The 26,075-nt window shown below is 56.6% G+C and overlaps 1 protein-coding gene across 1 annotated transcript in view; it reads left to right on the top strand.

The window, feature by feature from the left end:
• Positions 1-26,075, top strand: part of DNAH1 (dynein axonemal heavy chain 1) — a 72,477-nt gene that overhangs the window by 28,386 nt on the left and 18,016 nt on the right. The window contains exons 18-47 of the mRNA XM_059075942.2: positions 174-372; positions 452-705; positions 1,277-1,489; positions 3,034-3,198; positions 3,677-3,798; positions 3,957-4,062; positions 4,646-4,825; positions 5,519-5,659; positions 6,254-6,417; positions 6,647-6,760; positions 7,516-7,704; positions 7,987-8,092; positions 8,801-8,914; positions 9,335-9,484; positions 10,976-11,062; positions 11,155-11,341; positions 14,079-14,170; positions 14,543-14,697; positions 16,164-16,341; positions 17,147-17,341; positions 17,430-17,549; positions 17,770-17,928; positions 18,088-18,189; positions 19,302-19,442; positions 19,587-19,747; positions 20,151-20,308; positions 20,884-21,057; positions 21,857-21,895; positions 24,401-24,579; positions 25,584-25,814. Of these exons, the coding sequence (XP_058931925.1) occupies positions 174-372; positions 452-705; positions 1,277-1,489; positions 3,034-3,198; positions 3,677-3,798; positions 3,957-4,062; positions 4,646-4,825; positions 5,519-5,659; positions 6,254-6,417; positions 6,647-6,760; positions 7,516-7,704; positions 7,987-8,092; positions 8,801-8,914; positions 9,335-9,484; positions 10,976-11,062; positions 11,155-11,341; positions 14,079-14,170; positions 14,543-14,697; positions 16,164-16,341; positions 17,147-17,341; positions 17,430-17,549; positions 17,770-17,928; positions 18,088-18,189; positions 19,302-19,442; positions 19,587-19,747; positions 20,151-20,308; positions 20,884-21,057; positions 21,857-21,895; positions 24,401-24,579; positions 25,584-25,814 (4,575 nt within the window). The remainder of the gene's footprint in view (positions 1-173; positions 373-451; positions 706-1,276; positions 1,490-3,033; positions 3,199-3,676; positions 3,799-3,956; positions 4,063-4,645; positions 4,826-5,518; positions 5,660-6,253; positions 6,418-6,646; positions 6,761-7,515; positions 7,705-7,986; positions 8,093-8,800; positions 8,915-9,334; positions 9,485-10,975; positions 11,063-11,154; positions 11,342-14,078; positions 14,171-14,542; positions 14,698-16,163; positions 16,342-17,146; positions 17,342-17,429; positions 17,550-17,769; positions 17,929-18,087; positions 18,190-19,301; positions 19,443-19,586; positions 19,748-20,150; positions 20,309-20,883; positions 21,058-21,856; positions 21,896-24,400; positions 24,580-25,583; positions 25,815-26,075) is intronic.

Here is a 26,075-nt window from a genome sequence, read left to right as displayed (position 1 = left end):
TAGCCACTCAGAGCCCAGAGCCCATCGGGGGAAGGAATAAGGGAGGCCAGGCCTGAGTCCATGGGGACAGGATCAGGGACAGCAGCCAGGAGCAAGGAGGGGCCCCAGAAGGAGCAGCGTGGAGAGAGACTGGGGAGCACCCCGACACAGCCCCAGTTTTTCTGCCCCTGTAGTATGACAAGCTCTCCAGGATGGTGAAGGAGTTCCAGCCCTACCTGGACCTCTGGACCACAGCCTCTGACTGGCTGCGCTGGTCGGAGAGCTGGATGAACGACCCCCTGTCAGCCATCGACGCAGAGCAGCTGCAGAAGAACGTCATCGAGTCATTCAAGACCATGCACAAGTGTGTGAAGCAGTTCAAGGACATCCCAGGTAGGCAGCCCAGCCAGCTCGTCCCCTCCTTCCCTGCCTGTGCCATCAGCCTCTCACCCCTGCCTGCCCTGCCCGGCAGCCTGCCAGGATGTGGCCTTAGACATCCAGGCCCGCATTGAGGAGTTCAAGCCGTACATCCCGCTGATCCAGGGGCTGCGCAACCCTGGTATGAGGACCCGGCACTGGGACATGCTGTCCAATGAGATCAACATTAATGTCAGGCCCAAGGCCAACCTGACCTTTGCCCGCTGCCTTGAGATGAACCTGCAGGACCACATTGAGAGCATCAGCAAGGTGGCCGAGGTGGCTGGCAAGGAGTACGCCATCGAGCAGGTGGGCCACCACCAGCAGGCCTTCCCTTCCCCACCCACATGCTGCCCAATGGTGTGGGAAGGTGACAGTACTGGGCCCCATCCCTGGGGTCATTCACCAGGCGCAGAGGTTGAGGTGCATCCTATTAAGTGCGTTAATAATGCATATGAAGTGATTGGCATGGTGTCTACCATCCCTATTATTACTCAGTTATTCCTCTCTCAGGAAGGTGCTGATAGCATTACCTCATTTAACAGATAAGCAAATTAAAGCTCAGAGAGGTTCTGCAATTGGCCAAGGTGGCATAGCCAATAAGGGCTGGAACTGGGACCAGAGCTCCTAACCAGTGCCTTAGCTGCCTCCCAACATGCTTGTACATGCATGTTGTATACATACACCACATGTGAGAGCAAGTCAGCCTTGGATTCCGATGAGGGTCCATGGGGGATTTGTTGACCAGACAAGCTGAGAGTTTGCTGAGGGGGCCTGAGTGAAGATCATGGCCAGGTAGAACCTGCCCTTCCCTGCCCAGTGCTGCTCAGTGTGGGCCAGCTCTTTCCCGGGACCCAGCCTTGACTCGTCCCTACTCCAGGCACTGGACAAGATGGAGAAGGAGTGGTCCACCATCCTGTTCAACGTGATGCCCTACAAGGAGACAGAGACCTACATCCTCAAGAGCCCAGATGAGGCTTCTCAAGTGCTTGATGACCACATCGTCATGACCCAGAGCATGACCTTCTCGCCCTACAAGAAGCCCTTCGAGCAACGCATCAACTCGTGGGAGAACAAGCTGAAGCTGACCCAGGTGGGCCCTTCCTGTCCTCCCCTCCCCCCATCCCCTCACCCTCACAGCACCCTGTCCCAAGGCTGCTCTTTATGGTGTCTGGGTGGGGCTGGAAGCGGTGGAGTGCCTTGCTGAGGTTTGCACAGCTCCTGGCTCTCTGACAGACCCCTCACAAAGAGGAGGGGGACTAGAATGGGGCTCTCCATCTCAGGTTCGGCTGCTGGAGGAGGCAATTCAGAATGTGCAGGTGGGGCCAGTGTTTGGTCCAAAGCTGCAGCTGAGGAGGGGTGTGAGAGCTGCCAGCAGACCCCCAAAGTGCTGCCTAGGCTTGGGACAGCTAGGACCTCCAGTCTCAGGACTTTCTGGTTTGGACACCACAAGGCCCTGAGGCTCCTCAAAGTCCTCCCAACTACTCGGCCCTGAGCTTCTCACTTGCAGCTTCTCTCTTGGAGCTGGCTCAGGGTAAGAGAGCCAGGGCACAAGGGACCGCTGCTCTATGGGGCTCTCAAGGCCAGTGGCCAGCACTATCTGCAGAGCTCTGAGGTCAGTGCCAGGGCCAAGCCTACTGGTATGATTCTGACAGCCCCTTTCAGGGAGCTGTTCAGAAACTTCCAGTGAAGGCCAGAAGCTGAGCGAGGAGGGCTTGCCTGTATGTTCCTCGGGTCACCCAGACAGGCCTGAGCTCATCAGCATTGTCCCTGGGTCTCCACCGTTTGCTCACACTGTCCTCTCTACTGGGAATTCCATCTCCTCCAGGGCTCAGCATCGAGCGGCCCTCACTGATTCCCCCACACCTGCCTGCAAGGTATTCCCATCGAGGCCCTTGGTCCGTTCCTCTTACAGAACCCATCACACACACTGGGCCCTTGGTGATTCAGAGGCAGAACTGGCTGTTTAGAGGATGGTGGGCTCCTCAAGGACAGGGACCACACCCTCCTCTGTTTCCTCTGGAGCCCACATGGACCTGACCTGGGCCTGACACAGGCTGGCCACAGCACATGTCTCATGAAGAAGAGAATGAACTGATAAATGAATGGGTTTGCAATGATAGGAAATGGCAAGAGATAAATTTGGAAAGGCGAATCTGGAGGCAGAGGGGAAAGTGGCTTGAAGAGGTCTCACTCTTGGACTGATGTTTCACAGAGTATTTTAGGGAATCTCAAGCTCAAGTCCCAGTACACCTCAAAGAATCCAGGGGTCATAGACCCAAAGTCCTCCCAGGAGAGGAGACTGGTTTGGTCTTCCGTGCACTGGGCTCTTTCCTTGTTTCTTTAGGGTTTGCTGGTTGGGGCGTGGTTCTCTCATAGGAAGAGTGGCTCCCCTGGCTCTGTTGGAGGATTGGGCATCCTGTGGGGGATTTGCAGTTTCTCTGGAGGGCAGACATCCATGCAGCCTCTTTGTTCTCTGGAGTACCGTGGCTGACAGTGCCATCTAGAAATTTCCCCGTGGACACTGGCTCTGGTGCCCAGTGCTCTGCCTAGAACTCTAGTGGGATAGAATGTCTAGGTCATGGGGGACAGGACCCAACTTGAACCCCAGGCCCTGACAGTCCATACCCTGTCCAGGAGGTGCTAGAGGAGTGGCTGAACTGTCAGCGGGCTTGGCTCTACCTGGATCCAATCTTCAGCTCTGAGGACATCAACAGGCAGTTGCCGGTAGAGAGCAAGCGCTACCAGACCATGGAGCGGATCTGGAAGAAGATCATGAAGAATGCCTACGAGAACCGGGAGGCGAGCTCACACAGGGATGGGAGGGGGCAGCTGGGACCACTGGGGAGTCTCCTGGTCTTGTCTCTTACTGAACAAGAAAGACTGGAGGACAAGTCTAAGGCTTTGGTCTTGGACCGTGTCCCCCTGAGTGGTCTCCCCAGTCTTGAGAGACACTCCTCAGACACAACAGTTGATGGTTTTCCTCTTGGAGATTTGCAGTCCACAGTAGTATTTTTAAAGACCCTGACAGGTCCTACAGCAAATCAAATTACTTGGCTTTGGTTAACACTATTTTTTTTGATCATAGACTTCTTTTCTGTGGGGCTGACGGGGGTGATGGAGGCAGCCCCTGTCTCGGGGCAATTTTCCTGCCCCCATCTCTTCCTGGGCCCCACTGAGGGTGTCTACGTGGTGGGCATGGGTCCTCTCTGAGCCCACCTTGCTGCTTCCCGGTCAGACCGCTCTTACTTCCAGTTTCTCTCTGACCCGGGCCATCCAGGTGATCAATGTGTGCTCTGACCAGAGGCTGCTGGACAGCCTGCAGGACTGCAACAAACTGCTGGACACGGTGCAGAAGGGCCTCAGCAAGTACTTGGAGACCAAGAGGAGTGCCTTCCCCAGGTGGGCACCACTGGCCCATGCCCACTCTGTCAGTACCTGCCCACGATGCTGGGGCCCCAGTGCCCCTCCAGGCTGGGGTGCAGGGATGTCAGTGATACTGGGGCAGCTGGGACCCAGGGGCTGCCTGACCCACTCCCTCACCCCTGTTCCCCTGGCAGATTCTACTTCCTGTCTGATGATGAGCTACTCGAGATCTTGTCCCAGACAAAGGACCCCACAGCTGTGCAGCCCCACCTGCGCAAGTGCTTTGAGAACATCGCCCAGGTGGGTAACTGGGCCAAGGGCTCAGGGCCAGGAGCACTGGGGCACCTTCCCAGGGAGCACACCTCTTATCTCACCTCAAGTCTCTTTAGCAGGAAATGAGGTGGCAAGTGAGATTCCTGGCTCTTAGAGATATACCTGGGGCCTGTGGGAGGAAGGTCAGCTGCAGAACCCTTGGCTCAGGGTTGGGGGACCCTTGCTCCCAGCTCACCCAGGGGATCCCTGGCCCCTGCCATACACTGAGGTTCTGGCTAGGCTGAGAAACCCATGAGGCCAGAGGCTCCTGACTCTCCTTGCCCTGATCTTCGTCTACGAGGGAGACCACACAGGCCTGCACAGGAGGGGGACACGCAGGGCAGGCTTAGCCTCCTTTCCCAAGTGGGCTGAGCCACAGCTGGGGACAAGGCAGTCCCATCTTGCCCACAAGCAGTCAGGGAAGGCCCAGCCAAGGTGGAGCTCTCTTCCAAATGTGAGAGCCACCTTCTGAAGGTGGAGAGCACAGGCGGGGTCAGTGCTGGGGCTCTGGTGGGCAGGGCTTCTGGGGACACTGAGGGTAACCCCACTCTTAACTGCCCCCCACCCACAGCTGCTCTTCCAGGAGGACCTGGAGATCACACATATGTACTCGGCAGAGGGTGAGGAGGTGCAGTTGTCCTTCTCCATCTATCCGTCCAGCAACGTGGAGGACTGGCTGCGAGAGGTGGAACACAGCATGAAGGCCAGTGTGCGGGACATCATCGAGAGAGCCATCAAGGCCTACCCCACAGTGAGCCATGCCTCCCCTCCCAGCGCAGCCTCCCAACCTACCCGTTCTTCTGTTTGCTACTTTCTCAGTGCCTCTCTGCTCTATCACGGGGGCTGGGCTACCTGTCTACCTCATCCTCAGACTACAGCCTTGGCTGCTGCTGCTCTCAGTCAGCCAGAGTGTCTCTGGGGGCAAAGGGTCCTTGGGCCCCATTCAGGGAGGAATCTGAAAACACCCTCTGAAAAGTGAGACTGGCTCCTAGTGATAATCAGTTGCTGTTGTTATGTTTCATGCACTCACTGTGTGCCAGGCCCTGGGATGGGACTTCACCCCCATTACCTCTCTCAGCCCCACAGTCACTGGCTAGCCTGGGAGTTAAGCCTTAGCCTGGGGGTTAAGCCTTATCCTACAAAGTAGCCGAGAGTTGTTTCCTGCCCAAAAGGCATGTGATTCATAGGTGGCAGTCAGGATTTGAACCCAGGGCTGTTTGTTCCCCAATCCTGGGCTCCCACCCCTCTGCTTCCAGGTCTCCTCTGCAGAGGAAGTAATGACTCTGCCCAGCCCTGAGAGGCCCAGAGCGTAATGGCTTCTCTGCTTTCAAGGTGGAATTAACAACCTGAGACCACAAGCACAGATGACATTTAAGTGAAAAACAGTGTGCAGGGTCAGGGCTGGCAGCTTCCTAGGTCAGCCCCGTCTGTGTTATCATCCCAGATGCTCAGGACTCAGTGGGTTCTGAACTGGCCTGGCCAGGTGACCATCGCCGGGTGCCAGACCTATTGGACCATGGAGGTGGAAGAGGCTCTGGAGGCCAGCAACCTCAGTACCCAGCTGTTCCCCCAGCTCGCCCGGCAGGTGGGACTCAAGGGGGTCACCATCTGCTCTTCACAAACACCCCACACACTGGGAGAGCCCAGGCCCTCCAGGACCTTTGTTGTGTACTGATCCTGGAAGAGGCCTGTGGTTGGAGCCAAAGAGTAGAAAGTCAGACACCCTTGAAATGAGTGTCTCATGACCAACCACAAGTGGGAGGGATGTGGGCTCTGAGGGGAGCTCTGAGGACAAGCAGTTGCCCCTCTCCCAAAGGTCACAGTGGCAGCCTCCTCCTGGAGCCCTCCTGGGCTACCCTGCAGCCTGCGCTCACCCTGTGCACCGGCTCCTCACCACGCCCCACCACCTCACCTGGCCCTTGATACCATACGCTGCAGGGAGGCAGATGCCATGCATGTGCCTCCGTTTTTATCATTTCCCTGCCAGACTTCCCATGTGACCAGTGCCCTGCCTGCCCTCCCCCTGCCTGGTCACTGCACCCCACCCATCCCAGACCATCAGAAACCCCCAGAATAGAGGGGTTGTTCCTGGCAGAAGCCCACCCTCTGAACAAGGGAAGGGAAGCCTGCCCGCAGCGTGGCCCTGCCCATTCCTGATGATGTCCCCCGGCTCCTGCAGCTCAGTGACCTGGTGGCACTGGTGCGGCGGAAGCTGTCCCCCATGCAGCAAGCCGTGCTGTCAGCGCTAATCGTCATCGAGGTCCACGCCAAGGATGTGGTGAACAAGCTGATCCAGGAGAACGTGGTCAGTGTGAATGACTTCGAGTGGATCTCACAGCTGAGGTGAGGAGGCAGGTGGTGTGGCCACATCCAGGCCCAGAGCAGCAGCAGGAGGGGTCAAGGGACGTGGGGAGTCAACTACAATGGGGTGGTCCCTGCCCTCAGGGCCCTGGGGCAAGTTAGGCGCCTAGATGATTTCACTCCCCAAAAGAACCGCCTCTCCCCTACCACATACCCTGCCCAATGGCCCGTGGTCCACATGGCCTGGGAACATATCTCCCTGCAAAGCTAGGTACTACTGGATGAATAACAACCTGTACATCCGGGCCGTGAATGCCAAGTTCATCTATGGCTACGAGTACCTAGGCAACACTGGGAGGCTGGTGATCACGCCCCTCACAGACAGGTGAGTGCCCCCCTTCCCACGTACCCTCCCACACTGGGCCCCTCCCTCCAGTTCTGACTAGCCCAGGAGTCCAGGGCCCACAAGGCACAATCAATCCATCAAAGGTTAGGAGCTCAGCTTTCGGGTTTAAAACCGACTCGGCCCATCATGGGCTAGGCGACCTTGGGCAGGTGGCTCAACGCCCCCTATGCCTCAGTTTCCTCTTCAGCTTTCTCAGGGTGGTTATGAGAGTTTCGAGAGCTGATGTGTAAAGCTCTTAGCACCTGTGTGGTGCTCAGTAAGCATCTAATGGGTGTGTGCTTTACTGATTTTATCAGTCAGATCCTCCTTTCAACAGGAGAGAGCAATTGATCTTGAGAGAAACAACGGGTGAGTCCCTTTACAAAGTGAACACTTCTCTTCTAAAGCAATCAGTCATTTCCTCTGGCTGCCTGTATTTAGTAGCAGCTGGATTTTCAAATTGGGTTTTGAGGAAAGGAAGGGAAGAGTGGCCACAGGTCAGCCATCCTGGCAGGTCCCTGAGCCAAGCGCTGCAGGGCCATGGGGTGGGGGAGCACTGGTCAGGTGGCCAAGGGCTCCAATCCTGACCCTGGAAGCCAGGGCTGGGCCCGCCTGGGGCCCTGAGAACGAGGAGGAGCAGGAGCTGCCCCTCCACAGGGCCCAAGACAGTGGGGGATGGGGGCTCTCTCTCCTCGTGTCTGTGGGACTCCTGAGGAAGGTGCATGGCCCACACCCATCTCCTCTCACTCCCGCAGGTGCTACCTGACCCTGACTGGGGCCCTGCACCTCAAGTTTGGGGGTGCCCCAGCTGGCCCAGCTGGCACAGGGAAAACTGAGACCACAAAAGACCTGGGCAAGGCCTTGGCCATCCAGACCGTTGTGTTCAACTGCTCCGACCAGCTCGACGTCATGGCCATGGGCAAGTTCTTCAAGGGCCTGGCCAGGTAAGGCTGGGTGTGCAGGTGGCACAGACAGGGCAAGAAGGCTGAGCTCTCCCAGGACATTGCCAAGAGGAGCCTTACAGGATAGTGGAGGGGAGGGGATGGGATAACAGAAGTCAAAGGCTCGCCCCTGGCGGCCACTGGGACAGAGTGGTGTGCGGTGGGATTGTGGCTGAGCTGATGGAGAGCACCACTGAGGGCTTCCTCCCCAGCAGAGTCAGCAGGGGCCCTTGGACGTGCCAGGGGGCTCTGAATTCATATCCCCCCTCAACATTCTCCCCTCAGTGCTGGGGCCTGGGCCTGCTTCGATGAGTTCAATCGCATCGATGTCGAGGTGCTGTCTGTGGTGGCACAGCAGATCACCACCATCCAGAAGGCGCAGCAACAGCAGGTGAGCCTCCCGGGGGCCACCCCCATCCACATCTCCCACAACTGACCACGTTTTCCCTTCAACTATACCCGTCCCGCCCATGCCGCCTTGCAGCCCCCCACACTGGTGGGGTGAGAAGCCAGGTGCTCAGGCCTGCCCTAAGCCCAGCCTCTCTCATCTCACAGGGGACTGGGCAGTCCCCCCGACCCCAGCAGAGCTGTCTCTGGGGGACTTCTGAAGCCAGTCGGGGAGCCCCATATCCTTACCCGACTCTGGGTACAGCTCCTAGGCCAAGCTGCAGTAGATGAAGCGGTCCCTCCGCACATCCTGACCGTTATGGAAAGTCCCAGCCATTTGTCCTTCTGGTTTTGTTCAAGGTGGTCAGAGGTCTTCTCCTAGGGATAAGAGATGGGAGGCTGGCAGGTGTCCCAACCCCAGTAAGGCCCTGGGTCCTAGTAAGGGCTGAGCTTGCCCAGGTCTAAGGAGAATCAGTGTTGGGAAATGGGGGTGGAAGAAGATATGTGAAGACCTCAGGGAGCTGGGACCTGGGAGGCCACGGGTAGCCACTGGGACCAGAGGTCTTAGGCCAGATCCTTAGAGAGGAGCCAGCCCATGGTCAGGGGTCCAGCCCAGGCCGACCAGTTATAGCCAGGACAGGGGCATCAACAGGGATGAGGGGGAACATCCAGAGGATGGGGCAGGTGAGCCAACCCCTCCCTACCCCTGTAGGTGGACCGCTTCATGTTTGAAGGCGTTGAGATCCCACTTCTGCAGTCCTGCGCTGTGTTTATCACCATGAACCCGGGATATGCTGGTCGCACGGAGCTGCCCGATAACCTGAAGGTGAGATTGGGCCTAGGTTTGTCCAGGAGGCGGCTCAGGGCATGGGAAGCACCAGAGCTGTGGCCTGGGCTCAGAGATGCTAAAGCACTTATGCAAGTACACACAGCTGCTGGACATCAGGGACTGTGCTTCCCCATGGCAGCCCTCCTGCCCAGGGGCCCTGAAGCCCACCCCCAGCCATGGAGAGGAGGGCCCAGGCTTGTCCTCAGGGCTTGGGAGGAGGTAAGGGGCAGGTTCAAGTCAACACAAAGGACCGGTTTCTAAGGGGCACAGGGATCCACTCACGGGGGCGCAGCGGAGGGAGAATCCAAGCATCGGTGGGGGAGGAGGGCAGTGGAGCTTCCTTCAGAGGACCAGACAGTCCAGAGAGCAGGTGGTGCTCTGGGAAGGGGAGGTCCACACGTATACTGTGTGCCCCAGGCACTATTCCGGCCTGTGGCCATGATGGTTCCGGATTACACCATGATCGCTGAGATCTCCCTCTACTCCTTTGGCTTCAACGAGGCCAATGTGCTGGCCAAGAAGATCACGACCACCTTCAAGCTGTCCTCCGAGCAGCTCAGTTCCCAGGTGAGGTCCTGCCCTAACCTGGTTCCAGGGTCTGAGAGCTGCTTCCTTCCCCTAGCAACCCTAGGAGATAGGAATTACATCCCCATTTCTCAGCTGAGGACACTGAGGTCCTAAGTAGGCAGGTCCTAAGACTGGCCAGGCTCATGTGGTGAACAGGGGAGCTGGAGCAGGAGCCAGGAACAGATGCCTACCTGGGCTAGATCAGGTGCAAGCGAGGGTCAGCCAGTAAGAGACCAAGAGCCGCACAATCCAAGGCTGGAGAGCAAGTGCACGTAGGTCTCGTGGGACCAGAGCGGGACAACCAGCACCCCCTCCACCCGAACCTCCCAACACCAGGGACTTCCCCTCAGTGAGCTAAGCCCAGGTTCTAGGGGCACATGCTGTTGGTATAGGCACCAGCACTGGCAGATGAGCTTTCCTGTTTGGCTCCAGTCTCAGGCAGGCTCCCCCTTTGCAGTGGCAGAGATGAGCCCTAGCTCTGGGCTTACATGCTCCCATCTTAGTTTCTTAATGGTTCCAAAAAAGTCCCTGGTGTCACCCTAATGGGCTCTCTTTAGGTGACCTGCTCATGCATGAACATCACTGTGGCTTGGGAGACCATACTGCCTTTGACCAGGTGGGGCCCACTGAAACCCTTGGGCTAGAGGAGCATTCTGTTACGGGGAAAACAGCAGCTGTCCACAGAGCACACCATAGGTGTCAGCGCCTCCACACACCCTTCTTTCTAACCATCCACTTTCAAAAATATACCCCCTCAATAGAGCAGCTATCCCCACATGGTTCTGGAAATGCAATCAACCCTTCCCAAGTGCTGATGACCCAAAGGCAAGCCCAGTCTCTTCATCCAGCTCCAAGTCCAAGATTTCTGGGAAATGTGCTGGTCTGTGGGTCAGGTCCAGATGTAGCTTCCTGGTCTGGCACCATCAGGCAAAATGATAAGTTTAACTATTTCCAACACACCTGCTATATAATGGAGAGAAACAGAACCAGAGGCAAAAGCGGGGAAAGCCAAGGTAGTATGGCTGAAAGGGTGGGTCTGGAGAGATATGATGAATGTTAGAAGGAAGCTCAAAGGCCATCGAGGCAAGTCTGCTTGTGGCACAGATGGGAAACTCCTTCATCCCCTTTTTGAACAAAACTTGAGTGCCTCCCTGCCCTTGGTGCTGTGCTGGGGCCACAGGGATTGAGCCATGACCAAGGCAGACTCCTCGCCCTCAGGGCCCAAGAGGCAAGCAGGGGTGCAGGATAGGTAACCTGGTAATGGGAGCGGGCCACTGGGGGAGTGAAGTAGAGGGCACCACCGGAACCCTAAGTGGGGCACCTGGCCCAGGCTGGGGCATGCAGGTGGGTGCAGACGGCCTGAAGGGGAAGTGACACTTCAACTACGAGCTAGGCGATGAGGCACAGCCAGGTGTTAGCTGGGAGTATTCCAGACAGAAGACCCGAGAGGGACCATGCTCACCCACCCCTCCTCCTGTATGGTGGTGACAGGATCACTATGACTTCGGGATGAGAGCTGTGAAGACTGTGATCTCAGCTGCCGGGAACCTTAAGCGAGAAAACCCCAGCACGGATGAGGTGAGCTGCATCCAAAGAGGTGTCTGGGGAGTGGGGCTCTAGGGAGGCTCTGGAGCAGCTAGAGGTGTGTCTGACCTGGGCCTCTGCTGCAGGAGCTGATTTGCCTCCGGGCCATCCGAGACGTGAATGTGCCCAAGTTCCTGCAGGAGGACCTCAAGCTCTTCTCTGGGATCGTGTCTGACCTGTTCCCCACCATCAAGGAGGAGGTAACTGACTACGGCATCCTGGATGAGGCCATACGCAAGGCCTGTGAGAAGAACAACCTCAAGGATGTGGATGGTGAGCCCCTGGCCCTACCGTCCTGTGGTGCCAGAGGAGGGCTGGGTCTGGCCACCCCAGGTTGCAGTCCAGCCTCAGGGTCCCTCCCGCCTGGCCAGGCATGTGGCAGGCTGGGTCTCTCTGCTCCTATCTCTGCTGGGACACTTCAGGTGGTGGGAGTCTAGGGAAAAACTCTCCTTCACTCTCACATTCAACACTTCTGACACCAGATGTATGGGGTTTTACCCTATGCTCATCAATTCTCAAACACAGCTGTGTTCTACAATTCAATTCAATCCTGACATTAATCAGAGTTAGCACAGACCCCACAGGTTATGGGCTCAGTCCCACAAGACTGCCTCCACTTCAGATACTAGTCGCAAGTATTGGGTCCCCAGGTTACCCACAGCCTCTGTCCTATTTGGCTACAAATCAGAGATTCCCTTGACACCGCCCCCCCGCTGCCACTCCGGCTTCATCATTTGCTAGAACAGCTCAAAAAACTCAGGGAAACACGAGCGCTTGCTGATTTATTATATAATAAAGGATGTGATAAAAAGGATACAGATGGGGGCTTCCCTGGTGGCGCAGTGGTTGAGAATCCGCCTGCCAATGCAGGAGACACGGGTTCGTGCCCTGGTCCGGGAAGATCCCACATGCCGCGGAGCGACTAAGCCCGTGAGCCATGGCCGCTAGGCCTGCGCATCCGGAGCCTGTGCTCCGCAATGGGAGAGGCCACAACAGTGAGAGGCCCTCATACCGCAAAAAAATAAAAAAAATAAAAAAAATAAAATTTAAAAAAAAAAAAAAAAAAAAAAAAAAGGATACAGATGAACAGCGGGATGAAGAGATACATAGGGCGAGGTCTGTCCCTGTGGAGTTGGGGTGAGTCACCTTCCCAGCCCATGGATGTGCTAACCAATCCAGAAGCTCTCCAAACCCTTACTTTTGGGGTCTTTTTCTGAGGATTCATCATGCAGGCATGGTCACTTACTAACTCCACTTTCAGACCCTTTCCCATCTCCGGAGAATGAGGGTGGGCCTGAAAGTTCCAAGCTGCTTCTGGTGACCCGTCCCCTCCCAGGAGTTCACCACCAAGAGTTGCCTCATAACATAAGATGTTCCTAACACTTGGGAAATTACACAGGAGCTCTGTGTCAGGAACTAGAGACTAAATATTGGAACTTGAAGGTTCTCCAAGCACCCCTGTTTACAAGGGTTTGAGGAGCTATGCATCAGGAACCAGGAACAGAGATGATACAGAGATTGCCTTTTATTTCACAGTGGGGAAGCAGGTGTTGCCCTTCCTCCCTGTGGAGGAGCAGTCACAGCTTGGACCACACCCTTGGCCTTGTTACTCCTTGACAGAGGCTCTCCTCTGCCCCATCCTCACCTTGGGGTAGGAATGGGGTTTGATGTCTGGGTTGGGGGAAGACGGTGAGCCTATCCACACCCGGTGAGCCTATCCACACCCCTGCTCTTCACTGTTCTTCATTACATATGCGGCCCTAAGCACCCCCTGGCCTGCTGAGGCCCCAGCAGGTGAGTTGAATGAAGCCTCAAATTCTTCTCTCCCTTATGGCCTTGGGGCAGCTTTGCCAGCACCAAATAACTGGACTTTGTCCCTTTGGCAGGGGCCCCCAGACCTGCATAGCTCTCCTGGACCCCTATTCTTGGGCTAAAGTGATGTGCTCATTCCCTGCCTGTGTGGGTCTGGCCTGCCACTGCAGCAGGCAGCTGCCCCTACAGTGCTGGTCTTGGTCAGTCAGAGACCCTGACCGACACCGGATCTTTTATTTATTATTTATTTTTGCCTGCATTATTTTTGGCGTGCTCTAGGCAACGCGGGCTTCAGTAGTTGTGACACGCAGGCTCAGTAGTTGTGGCTCACGGGCTCTAGAGCACAGGCTCAGTAGTTGTGGTGCCAGGGCTCAAACCCGTGTACCTTGCATTGGCAGGCAGATTTTTTTTTAAGTTATTTTTAGCATTCAGGATTTCTTTTTTAAAAATTTTTATTTATTTATTTATTTTTGGCTGTGTTGGGTCTTCGTTTCTGTGCAAGGGCTTTCTCTAGTTGCGGCAAGCAGGGGCCACTCTTCATCGTGGTGCGTGGGCCTCTCACTGTTGCGGCCTCTATTGTTGCAGAGCACAAGCTCCAGACGTGCAGGCTCAGTAGTTGTGGCTCACGGGCCTAGTTGCTCTGCGGCATGTGAGATCTTCCCAGACCAGGACTCAAACCTGTGTCCCCTGCATTGGCAGGCAGATTCTCAACCACTGCGCCACCAGGGAAGCCTGGCAGGTGGATTCTTAATCACTGTGCCACTAGGGAAGCCCCTGACCCTGGATCTTGTCCCTGGGATTTTGCTTCATGTTGGCCAGCACTTCCCTGGGGCTGTGCTCTCAGTAGGCTGGGTGGTAGCTTTGGAGCTGAAGTTGATTTCGAGGCCTGTGATAGTTTCTCACTGAGCGAGCCTGTGCCAGATGGACACCCGACCAGTGGATATTAGGGAATAATAGTCACAATGGAAATAATAGCTGGCCATTAACAGAGAATTCCTGCTCTGTGCCAGGCTCTGTGCTCAGGGCTTCACCTGCCTCTACCTATGAGGTAGGTACTAATACCATCCCTATTTTACAGATGAGGAAACTGAGGTGCAGGGAGTGAGGTAACCCATCACAGGTCACACAGCAAACTAGTGTCAGAACCAGGATCTAAGCCCCCACTCTGATCCCTGGGCTCCCTGCCCTGTCCTTCCAGGATTCCTGACCAAGTGTATCCAGCTGTATGAGACCACGGTGGTGCGGCACGGCCTCATGCTCGTTGGGCCCACAGGCTCTGGCAAGAGTAATGTAAGTGTTCCCTGTGCTATATAGTAGGTCCTTGTTGGTTATCTATTTTAAATACAGCAGTGTGTACATGTCAGTTCCAAACTCCCAATCTATCCCTCCCCCCACCCTTTCCCCCTGGCAGCCATAAGTTTGTTCTCTATACTCCAGTATTAAAAAAAAAAAAAAAAAGACTAATATAAGTGCAGCCTAGCTGGGCAGCCCAGTGCCCAGACAGTGGGCCTGAGGGCAGAGCAGCCTCAACAGGGGTCTTGGCCCCCACTTGTGCCTCCTTGGCCTTTAGAATACCCTCCTGCCCGCCGTGGCCCACAGCCCACTCCAGTCCTGCTCTCCAGGGAGCTTGGAGGCTCACTCTCGGCTGGCCCTTCTCCCCAGTGTTACAGAATCCTGGCAGCTGCCATGACGTCACTGAAAGGGCAGCCGTCCATCAGCGGCGGTGTGTACGAGGCCGTCAACTACTACGTGCTCAACCCCAAGTCCATCACAATGGGCCAGCTGTACGGGGAGTTTGACTTGCTCACCCATGAGTGGTGAGTGGCCCGGGGCCCCTCCAGTGACTGCCCTGCTCCCAGACCTTTTCAGGCTATGGGCCGTGGGCCGCCTCCCTCCCTGAGCCAAGTGGAAGGTCAGGAGCTCCGGCTTTGGAGCCCAAATGCACTGGGACTCTACCCACCACTGCACTTCCTTACTGAGTGACCCACCTCACCCCCTGGGCCTTTGTCGCTCATCTGCAAAGTGGGGATAAAATTGACACCATTATTATGGAAGATGGCTGGGACAGTGTAGCACATGCTGAGCTCTCAGTACATGTTGACTTTTGTTAGTACCCACGAGAGGCTGGTGGTCTCTCTTGGGGCCTCTGCTCCTGGGCTGAGACGTGCATTTTAGGGGAAGTGCACCAAACTGGGAGATGTCAGCACCTGAGGGTTTTCTTCAGGGCTATTCTGTCTCTCCAGAGGAGTCTCCAGTCTCCTGCTGGGGTGTCTTCTTGGTCCCAGTGTCCTGGAACCTAGTGGGGGATGGGCACTGGAGAGGGGCTGTCACCTATCTTTCTGAATGTGGACCTGTCCAGCTTCCCCCATTTCTGGTGAAGGGTCTCACCCATGCCTACTCCAGGCTCTTGTGTGGGTAGGTGGGGGCCTGGGGATCAGACCAGAAAAATGCCCTCCTACCCACCCCCTTCCCTGGCATTTGGTGCCTCTGAAATCTGAGGCTTCTTGGGCTCTATGGAAAGGACTAGATACATCTCATGACCCTGCTTTCTCTGCGAGGTCATTTACCCCTTCTCCACCTCTGTCTGTCTTCCGAGACTGTGTGGACCTCTGTTTCTGTGTTGCCTCCTCGCCCATCTTCCTTTTCTTTCTGTCTTTTTTTTTTTTTTTTAATTCCAGGACACTATAGTTTTTTTTGTTATTGTTTGTTTTTTGTAAATTTATTTATTTTTGGCTGTGTTTGGTCTTCGTTGCGGTGTGCGGGCTTCTCATTGTGGTGGCTTGTCTTGTTGCGGAGCACGGGCTCTAGGCGTGTGGGCTTCAGTAGTTGTGGCATGCAGGCTCAGTAATTGTGGCTCATGGGTTCTAGTGCGCAGGCTCAGTAGCTGTGGCGCACAGGCTTAGCTGCTCCGAGGCATGTGGGATTTTCCCAGACCAGGGCTCGAACCCGTGTCCCCTGCATTGGCAGGTGGATTCTCAACCACTGCGACACCGGGAAAGTCCCCTCATCTTCCTTTTCTTTTGGGGATATTACTTTTCATTCTCCTTTAATAGAACTTTAGTGAGGACTCTGCTAACAGAGAATATAAGCACACATTTTCATTACATTTATTATACCAAAAAGTCCCATTTTCCCTACTATAATTTTTAAGTGAATGAAGATATTTAAGAAGAAAACAAAAGCAGAGCAGGGCCAACTTGGATCCAGGTTTCCCTGGGAGCCAGCTGTGCTTGCTGCCCTGCCTCCCCTGCACCTACAACCCTCTCCTCCCTGGTGGCTGCAGGACAGATGGGATTTTCTCCTCCCTCATCCGGGTGGGGGCCATCGCTTCCGACACCAACAAGAAGTGGTACATGTTCGACGGGCCGGTGGACGCCGTCTGGATTGAGAACATGAACACGGTGCTGGATGACAACAAGAAGCTGTGCCTCAGCTCCGGGGAGATCATCAAGCTCACAGAGGTGTGTCCGCCTGTCTGCTCACTCTGCTCTCCTCAGCAGCCAGGTGGGCCCAGGGGCCACACCACACTAGCCAAGCCTCATCCCCGTCCACTCTTCCCTCTTGGGGCCACAGCGCCCTCCCCATCCCCAGGCTTCTGTACTGCAGGCACGTCCTACACAGCTGCTCGGTGCTGCCCTTTCGGCAGACCCACTTTCTGTGATTCTCAGAGCCCAGGGCCAGGACAACTACCCCAGCTCCTGATTGATGCTGTCTTGTGCCTCCCAGGCCCATTTGCAGTCATATCGGCCCAGTCTGGGTTAGGCATACTGGCAACGTGCCTGGAGTCTGGAGAACATGGGAACAGCTACCTGGTGGGAAGTGTGGGGCAGTTCTTAGAGAAGGAGGGGTATTGCCTGAGCCTAAGAGCAGCCAGTCTCTTGAGTCCTTCTGAGAACACCTGGAGGTCAGTGTGACCCTGTGTCCATGTAAACAGGTGTGGGGCTCTGGAGCAGAGCACACAGCTCCCATGGGATATCCCCAAGGCTCTAGGGACCCCAAAATGCTCTGACCCGAGGCTGGCCAGAGGGCTCCCAGGAATCTCCTGACTTAGACTCCTTCTTGGCCTCTGGAGAGGGCTGTATTATCAACTGAGGACCAAAGGGTTCCTGCATTTGCCCCCACCCCAGCCCTGTTCCTGGCCCAGTGCCTGCCCTGTGACCTGCGCACAGTTGCAGGATGGGCAACCCCTTCCCATGGCTCTGCAGCCCTTTCCCCTGCAGTGGAGGCTGGCAGCTGGCCCACTCACGCATTTCATCTTGGCACCAGGCTATGACCATGATGTTTGAGGTGCAGGACCTGGCAGTGGCCTCCCCAGCCACAGTATCCCGCTGCGGTATGGTGTACCTGGAGCCCAGCATCCTGGGGCTCATGCCCTTTGTCGAGTGCTGGCTGAGGCATCTCCCTGCTTTACTCAAGCCCTTTGAGGAGCAGTTCAAGGCCCTCTTTGTCAGCTTCCTGGAGGTGAGTGAGACTACGGTGTGCCGGCCCAGGTGGGGCAGCCGGGTGCTATAGCCACCAGCCACAAGAGCTGCGTGTCCATCCCCTGCAGGGGTCCATCACTTTCGTCCGGTCCTCAGTGAAGGAGGTGATTACCTCAACCAACAGCAACCTGACCATGAGTCTCCTCAAGCTGCTGGACTGCTTCTTCAAGCCCTTCCTGCCTAAAGAGGTACGGCTCTGAGCAGTGGGCTGGGGGCCTTCTCTCCTTACCTGAGGGCCCTGAATCCCAAGTCCAGTTTCCTGGAAGAGAGAATCAGATTGGCTCACATGGGTCATGGAACACCCTGTCCAGTCTGCTGCAGACGCAAAACTATGGCAGAGACCAAGGGATGCCTCCCACCCCCTGGCTTCCTCAGGCCACTTAGTTCTGTCCCCGCCTCTGTCCCCAGGGCCTCAAGAAAATACCTCCCGAAAAGCTGAGTCGCATCCCAGAGCTGATCGAGCCCTGGTTCATCTTCTCCCTGATCTGGAGTGTGGGTGCCACAGGGGACAGCGCCAGTCGCATCAGCTTCAGCCACTGGCTCAGGATCAAGATGAAGACAGAAAACGTGAGAGGCGGCAGCTCCCGGGCTGGGGTCCAAGGTCTAGGATGCATACGCTGAATGCTGGGTGTTTGGGGGCCGTCCCCCAGGCCCAGGCCCCCAGAAACAAGTAGCCACACAAGCCACCGGGTCTCACCGCCTGGTTTTCCCCCTGGTCCTTCACAGCTGACCTTGCTCTTTCCGGAGGAGGGGCTGGTGTTTGATTACAGGCTGGAGGACGGCGGCATCAGCAGCACCACTGACAATGAGGATGATGAGGGCAAGCAGGTGACTGCAGACCTACCCAGGGAGGGCCCCACTGGGTGGTGGCTGTCCTCCTTGATGAATAGTGACTGCAGAGAAGAGGCTGCATTGACGGTCACAGGTCTCAGGCTGGGGTTATTTGCATCATCTCCTGAATCCTCACAGACCCACAGGGTGGTTATTATTGTGCCCATTTCCCAAACAAGGAAGTTGAGGCTCAGAACTGTCACACCCAGCTAGTTGGTGGCAGAGCTGGACTTGAACCTGGGACTGGGAGATGTCAGAGTGCCTCCCTTCCCAGCCATGCACACTGCCTCCCCTGTGTTGATGCTGCGCCCAGGGATTAATCAACTCGGTTCTACTTAAAAGCACCATTTGCCCAGAGGCTGGGCTCCTTAAGGGTGGGGGAGTAAGCCCCCATGGCCTGTCTTGATGTCCCCATTTCACCTCTTAGCTAGTGAGGGTCCCATTAGCCTACCCTCATGGGATCAGGACTCCAGCCCAGAAGGAGGAGGGACTAAAGAGGCATCTATAGAGATGGTTACTGCATAGGGTCCTGCTGGGGGTCTCATGGAGCACGTTTGAGTCTAACCATCAGTACTGTTCCCAGTGGGACATGTGGGCTTGACCACAGTGAACACCCCCATCAAGGGAGGTCTGCAAGTTGAGTCAGGGCTATGGGTGGAGGGATGCATGCAGGTGGGGATGATGGGGGAGAGCAGGCCAGGTGACCTCTCAGCGTCTAGGTGATGCCAGCCCCATGGTTCTGGCCCTCACATGCTGGGGTAGCCTAAACTAAACAGCAAAGACCTTTGCATTCTGGGTTGTCCAGTTCCCATAGTACTTCCCTCATGCAGAGGCCCAGAGACTGGCCCCACTGGGGTAGCTGGATGCAGGGAAGCCTTCACTTGGGCAGCTGTGTGCAGAGAGCCCCCCATTCCTGGAGGTTTGTTCTGGGAGTCCCCCACCCTGGGCGGAGAGTGGGCACAGGGCTTCCTGTTTCTATCAGAAGCAGCCCCTCACCTGGACCCTCTTGCTGAGTCCCAGCAGTGCCGCTCCTTGCCCTCCTGGTGCACTTGGCCAAGGGTGAGACGGGGAGAGGTTCCAGACCCACCCTGTGCCACCTGTGGTTCCAGGTTGCCTGGGTGAAGTGGATGGACTCCTCAGCTTCGTTCACCATGATGCCAGATACCAACTACTGCAACATCATCGTGCCAACCATGGACACCATCCAGATGTCCTACCTGCTAGACATGCTACTCACCAACCACAAGCCCGTGAGTGCCCTTGCCATGCCCTGCTTCACCCCACCCCAAGGCCTAGGTCAGGAGTGGCTGGCTCCCACACTGACAGGGCGGCAGCTCATGCTGCGTGCTGGGCCCTATGAGAGCACTCTGACCCTGTGCCCCCTGCTCTCCTAGGTGCTGTGCATTGGGCCGACAGGCACAGGGAAGACCCTCACCATCTCCAACAAGCTTCTCAAGAACCTGCCGCTGGAATACATCAGCCACTTCCTCACCTTCTCTGCCCGCACCTCAGCCAACCAAACCCAGGACCTCATCGACAGCAAGCTGGATAAGAGGCAGGCACCCTAGTTCCTTCGTGGGTCCGATGTCCCCCCACCTGGCTTGGCCAGCTGCTGTCCCCCGCTCCCCTCCTGGGTGGCCCTTGGGCTCCCTTGCAAACTGCTCTGGAGCCTTCTTCCATCAGGAATTCCCGCCGAGCCCTTCTGTGGGTGCTCTCCCTGGGCTGGGCACTCGGGCGGGGCTTGTTATTCATCTGCCTAGAGGCAAGACTCAGAGCAGCCAGGTGTAATGTCCCAGGACGCTCAGAATGGGACAAGGAGTTGCTCAAGAGGCTCAGCAATTCGGGGGAGCCTGAAGTTAGTGAGGGCTTCCCAGAGGTGGAGCTGCCATCCTGCCAACCTGGATTCCCTAAGGACCTGGTACCCGTGGGGGCTGGGCTCACACAGCCGCTTCCCACAGGCGGAAGGGCGTGTTCGGGCCACCCCTGGGGCACAACTTCATCTTCTTCATCGATGACTTGAACATGCCAGCCTTGGAGACATATGGCGCCCAGCCACCCATCGAGCTTTTGCGCCAGTGGATGGACCACGGCGGGTGGTATGACCGCAAGATCATCGGTGCGTGCTGGCTGCCTGGGCCAGTGGGGCAGGGCTGGGTGTGCTGGGCAGGGCCAGGGCCTCACCCATTAGGTGCAGTAGGCACAGGGCATGGGCCCACAGGACTCACAGAGAGTCCATGGAAGTGTTTTAATGTCTTTTAAAATTAAGGGGAGGGCTTCCCTGGTGGCGCAGTGGTTGAGAGTCCGCTTGCCAATGCAGGGGACACGGGTTCGTGCCCCGGTCTGGGAAGATCCCACATGCTGCGGAACAGCTGGGCCCGTGAGCCATGGCTGCTGAACCTGTGTGTCCAGAGCCTGTGCTCTGCAACGGGAGAGGCCACAGCAGTGAGAGGCCTGCGTACCGCAAAAAAAAAAAAAAAAATCAAGGGGAAAATGAACTTCTAGGTCAAAGAACATTTAAAATGCATAATATTAATATATTTGTCTATGTACCAATACTGTGGTAAATTATAATTTTTAATATATATATTTTTTAATGGAGGAGGAGACCCAAGAAGGCAAAAGTGCCCAGGGCCTACAAAAGTCTTAATGTAGCCCTGGGCAGGGCCTTCTGACTTCCTGCCCCCACTCCAGGAGCCTTCAAGAGCCTGGTGGACATCAACTTTGTCTGTGCCATGGGCCCCCCCGGTGGAGGCAGGAATGCTATCACTCCGCGGCTGACCCGCCACTTCAACTACCTGTCCTTTCCTGAGATGGATGAGGTCAGCAAGAAGCGCATCTTCTCCACCATCCTGGGCAGTTGGATGGGTGAGTATCGGGCAGGAGTGGGATAGGAGGCCACAGGCTAGGGCAGAAGCCCTGGCCAGGTAAGCCACACCAAGGACAGCTGGGCAGCACTGGGAAGGGCCGAGTGGCTGAACCACTGACATCAGCCCTGGCTTCACCCCTTACTCAGCTATGTTACCTTTGGCCAATTCATGAACCTCTTTGAGCCTCAGTTTCTTCATCTGAAATGGGTGATAATATCAGTGTCCAACACCCTGAGTTGTGAAGGTTAAATAAGACACTGCATGTACAGCATCTAGCAAGAAGCCCGGCATGTGGTAACTGTGGAATATATGATTTATACATATGTATACATGTACTTTCATCCATATAAGTACACGCATATATGGTAGAAAGGCTAGTGAAAGGATGTTACTTTTGTAAATCAGGAAGTGCCACCAAGATAGAAGGGACAAAATGGTCCTGATCTTCTGTGGTGCTTGAAGAAAAGTCTGTCCCAGGATGCAGTTTCCCCCAAGCAGTCCACTTCTTACATAACACACACCCTGACCTTTGAACTCCAGTTGGCACTGTGCCAGGTGGTGGGTGATGGGAGTCAGGCCTTCCCTTGCCTGGCCTCTCCTGGCCTGCCCTGCCCCCAGGGGCTATAGGCCAGAACTTGCCCCCATGCCCAGCATGGAGGTGGGGGCCATATGGCTCTGAGGAGGGGCGTGATGGTCAGTGGCTTCTCTGGGGCTGCCCAGCTGAGCACAGCCGGTCAAGGTGGACAGCAAGGGACCCACCTAACTCTGAGCTGCGTGTCTCTCCCTCAACCCTCTAGATGGACTCCTCGGAGAAAAGAGTTACCGGGAGCCCGTGCGCAAGTGCAGGCCTGGGCAGGGCCTGGGAAGGCCTGGATGGGGCAGGGGCACTGGTTCCAGGGGGAGCCCTGGACTCCAGTTGGATGTCATTGAGGCTGGGTCCCAGGGGCCACAGTGAACCATCCTCAGACTCCTGAGGGGACCTCGGGCCACTGCTAGAGCAAAGGTTGCGCAGCACCAATGGCCTGCATAGGCTCATTCACTGTTACATGGCCGGTCAGTCTTTCAGTGCCCGGGTGAGTGTCCAACCCACAGTAGAAGCAAGGTGAATGCAAGTTGAATGAATGAATAAGGAATCCAACAAAGTCCCACCCTGTGTGAAGAAGCAGAGGCTCTGAGGAGAGGGCATGAGCCTGGAGCCAGGAGCAACCTGAGCTCGTGTTGGGCGTCCCCTGTGTGGCAGCGGATCTGCTGCTCATTGCAGCAGGGTGACTGGCTGCTCCAGACCTCCTCAGGCCTCCGTATCCACTGCTGACCTGCACGCAGGCCTCCCTGGGCCCTGTCTTCTCTCCTGTTCCTGGGAACAGATTTCCCTGCTCCCGCATGAGGCCAAGCCCTCCTCTTAGGCCTGAGTCCCATCCCCTATTGTCGGCTTGACAGCCACCGACATCAGTGTTCTCTTCTCCACTGGGCCATTCCATCAGCGTGAAGACATGCCCCTATTTCTCCCATCTTAAGAACAAAACACAAAACAAGACCCTCTCTTGGACCCTCCCTACCTCCTCCCCCAGGCTTGGCTCCATTTATCTGTCACCTTGAGATCAAAACACCCCAAGAGTGTTTTCTCCTCCTGCGGGCACCAGCCCTCCCTCGCACTTTCTCTTGAGCCTCACCAGTCCCCGGAGAGGGCTCTTGTCACCAGCAGCCTCACGGCATCCAGACCAAAGTTCAGCTGGGTCTTCACCTTTCCTGGGCTGTCAGCTGTCTGTGGGGGTCACCCTCCCTCCTCCTAGTCGCCTTTCTAGGTAAACGGGGGGCTTACTCTCAGCCTTTCCTCCCTCTAAACACACTCTTCTGGGACATCATCATCCCACCCTGGAGATAAACCCCTTAGTGCGGATGCTGCTGAGTGTGTGTGTTCAGTCCAGACCTCTTGCCTGAACCTCAGACCCACGTCTCCTCTTGAATGTCCACTGGGCGTCTCAGGCTGAACATGTCCAAACCTGAGCCCCTGACCCACCAGCACCTGGCGCTCCACTCATCTCAGCTGATGGCCACTCTGTCCTTCCACTCGCTCAGGACAGGGGCCTTGGCACCATCCGGACTTGCTCGCTCTCTTTCTCTCTCTCTCAGGAGGTCCTGCTGCCTTTCCCTCCAGAACCCACCCTGAATTGCGCTGCTCAGCACCCCAGCCCTCACTCATAGGCCACTGCAGCAGCCCCCCACACCCCGGTCTCCCTGATTCTGTCTTCACCCCCTGCATCTGTCTGTCTGTCTGGAGGTCTATCCATCCTCCACTTGCAGCCAGAGGGACCCATTCAAACGCTGAATCAGATCACATTCCTCCTCTGCTCAACCATCTCATGCAGACTAGAGCCCAGGTCCCGGCAGTGGTGGGTACCCCTCGTCACTGTCTACTCTTACCACCCCCTTGCTAAGTCCTTAACCCCCCAGGCATGCCTGCCTCAGGGCCTTCGCCCTGGCCACGACTTCTCTGGAACACCTTCTCCAGTTCTGAACCTGCTTGGCACCTCAAGGCTTCGGGTCTCTGCTCAAGTGCCCTCCTCCGCAAGGCCTCCCCAGCATTTATGTCAAATCCCCCAACCCTGGCTCTCCCCAGACCTCTCTCCACACATTTTGCAACCCCTGTTTACTGTCAGTCTGTTCAGAGTCTCCCAGCAAAGAAAGTCAACTTGTTGGGGGTGAGGAGCATGTCTGCTGGGGCCACCCTCTGTGCCCAGCACCTAGAACAGTCCCTGTGTTAATGGATGAGCCCGCTTTGGGGCTAGTGAGCCGTCCTGCCCCTTCTTTGCTTTATTCCCTCTTCTGAGGGCTCCCTCTGCCCCAAATCCCCACTGACAGAATTTTGGTTCCCAGCAAAGAATTGGATTGTTTTCAAAGCACAAGCAGATAGGTTATGTTAGTGGTGAAAATGCAAGGGGCTGATAAGCCCCCAAGGTCATGGCTGAGCCCCAGGCCTCCACATCCACTGTGGTGCACTCCTGAACCCTGTGTGGGCCATGCAACCCTCCCCGTGCACAGCTCAGAGTGGCACGTTTCAGGTCTGGCCCCGTTAGTGTTCTCAATTCCATTAATGTGTCCCAGTGCCCCAACATATGGACAGGCTATATCAGTGATAAGGATGTAAAAGGGGGGAGCTCCGGGTGAGAGATTCCTCACCCCATGGTGGGGGACACCAGGAAAACCTTGCTGGGGAAGTAGCATCCGAGAGGGCTGCAGAGTGGGCAGAATCCAAGCATGCAGCCTGGGGAAAGCCGTGTGCAGAGAACACAGCACCGGATCTGCAAGGGCTGTGACCCAGGGCCACTCTCCTGTTCCCACAGCTGGGGCCCCCAACATTTCCCACTTCACGGATGCCCTCGTGGAAGCCACCATCATGGTGTACTCCACCATCACCTCCCAGCTGCTGCCCACCCCAGCCAAATCCCACTACACTTTCAACCTGAGGGATCTCTCCAAGGTCTTCCAGGGCATGCTCATGGCCGACCCGGCCAAGGTCAAGGTGAGGACCGGTGGGCCCCCTCCCCAGTGTCCAGCAGTGGAGTGCCCACACTGCCCTCACAGTCCTCCCTGGTTTTAGGCCTTCCTACCCAAACACTCCTCAGCCTTGATCTGGCCAGGCCCTCGGGCAGGGGGTGGAGCTGGGGACCCGGCAACAGGTACCAAGCCCTCAGGAACCCTGCCTTCATGCAGCTGAGTCCCAGCTTGCAGGTGAAATCCACGCCTAGAATGCTGGCTGTGATGGGATCACACAAAAGCAGGAGCCAGGGCATGGCAAGGGAGGGGGAGGGTTCCTGATGGAAGCCCTGTGTATGAGAAGATTGAGGGGAAGAGTGAGTGGTACCAGGTGGAAGGAGCAGGAGTGCAGCGGGGAGCAGTGTCAGGTGTGCTGGGCAGGCTCTGTGGGCTGCAGGGGGAGAGAGTCCTGAAGGTGATGGGAGCTGGGGGGTAGGTAGGGGGCAGATTTGCACTTTGGGATGGGGAATGGATGGGTCAGTGTGTGGGCCCAGGGTCAAGGGCATAGTGTGAACAGGACAGGTGCCAGCCCTAGCCCTGCCTAGCTATAGGCAAGGGAGTCGAGAGAAGAGCTTTGGGACTTCCTGAGGGCGGTCCCGTCACCCAGGGAGCGGCAGGGAAGTCTGCATGGAGGTGACAGCAGGATGGGGGTAGAGTCAGAAGGAGCTTTGGAGTCAAGTGAGTGGTTAGATGTGGGGTGTTGGGAAGGTATAAGGAGAATCGGGCATTCCTCTTGGGCTTGGGGTTTGGGGAGCTGTGGGGACCCTAAGAGGGGAGAAGCTAATTGAGCTGGGAGCCCCTCAGGCACAGCTGGGCCTGGAGCTGGGGGTGGAGAGGCTCAGGCGTCAACGTGTGGACTCCACCCTCTGTGGAGACAGCAGACACCCAGGGCCCTGGCCGGGTCTTGGTGGGAGAGCCAGGCCCAGGTTCGTCGAGAGGTGGCTGAGGGTGCGGGGCCGAGACTGGGCAGTGACGCTGGGGCGGCCGCAGGACAAGGTGCAGCTGCTGCGCCTGTGGTACCACGAGAGCTGCCGTGTGTTCCGCGACCGCCTGGTGAACGAGGAGGACCGCAGTTGGTTTGACAAGCTCCTGGAGAGCCGCGTGGAACAGTGGGAGGTGGCCTTCGAAGAGGTCTGCCCCTTCCAGCCCATCCTCTACGGGGACTTCATGTCGCCAGGCTCTGACGTCAAGTCCTATGAGCTCATCACCAGCAAGAAGAAGGTGAAGGGGCCTGCTGGGGCCCTACCCCTGACCCCCGACCCCCGGGACCCCGGCCCTCTGCAGCCACCACGGTCTGACCAGAGGGTCGGACACTGGTCTGGAAGGCCAGCTCAGGGACTTCAGGCCAGAAGTTGCCTCTCTGAGTCCTATCTCCTCGCCTGTCAAATGGGCGCTGTAGGCCCCTCTTGGCCCTTTCCTGAGGACAAGCCTAAGGTTCAGCTGAGACAGGCTCTGTAAACAGGGACACGCCATGCCCATTTG

Source organism: Kogia breviceps, chromosome 10, assembly GCF_026419965.1.
Source record: "Kogia breviceps isolate mKogBre1 chromosome 10, mKogBre1 haplotype 1, whole genome shotgun sequence".
In the NCBI taxonomy this organism is placed as follows: domain Eukaryota; kingdom Metazoa; phylum Chordata; class Mammalia; order Artiodactyla; family Physeteridae; genus Kogia; species Kogia breviceps.
The sequence above is the reverse complement of the archived record's forward strand: the minus strand, read 5'-3'. Positions and strand labels throughout refer to the sequence as shown.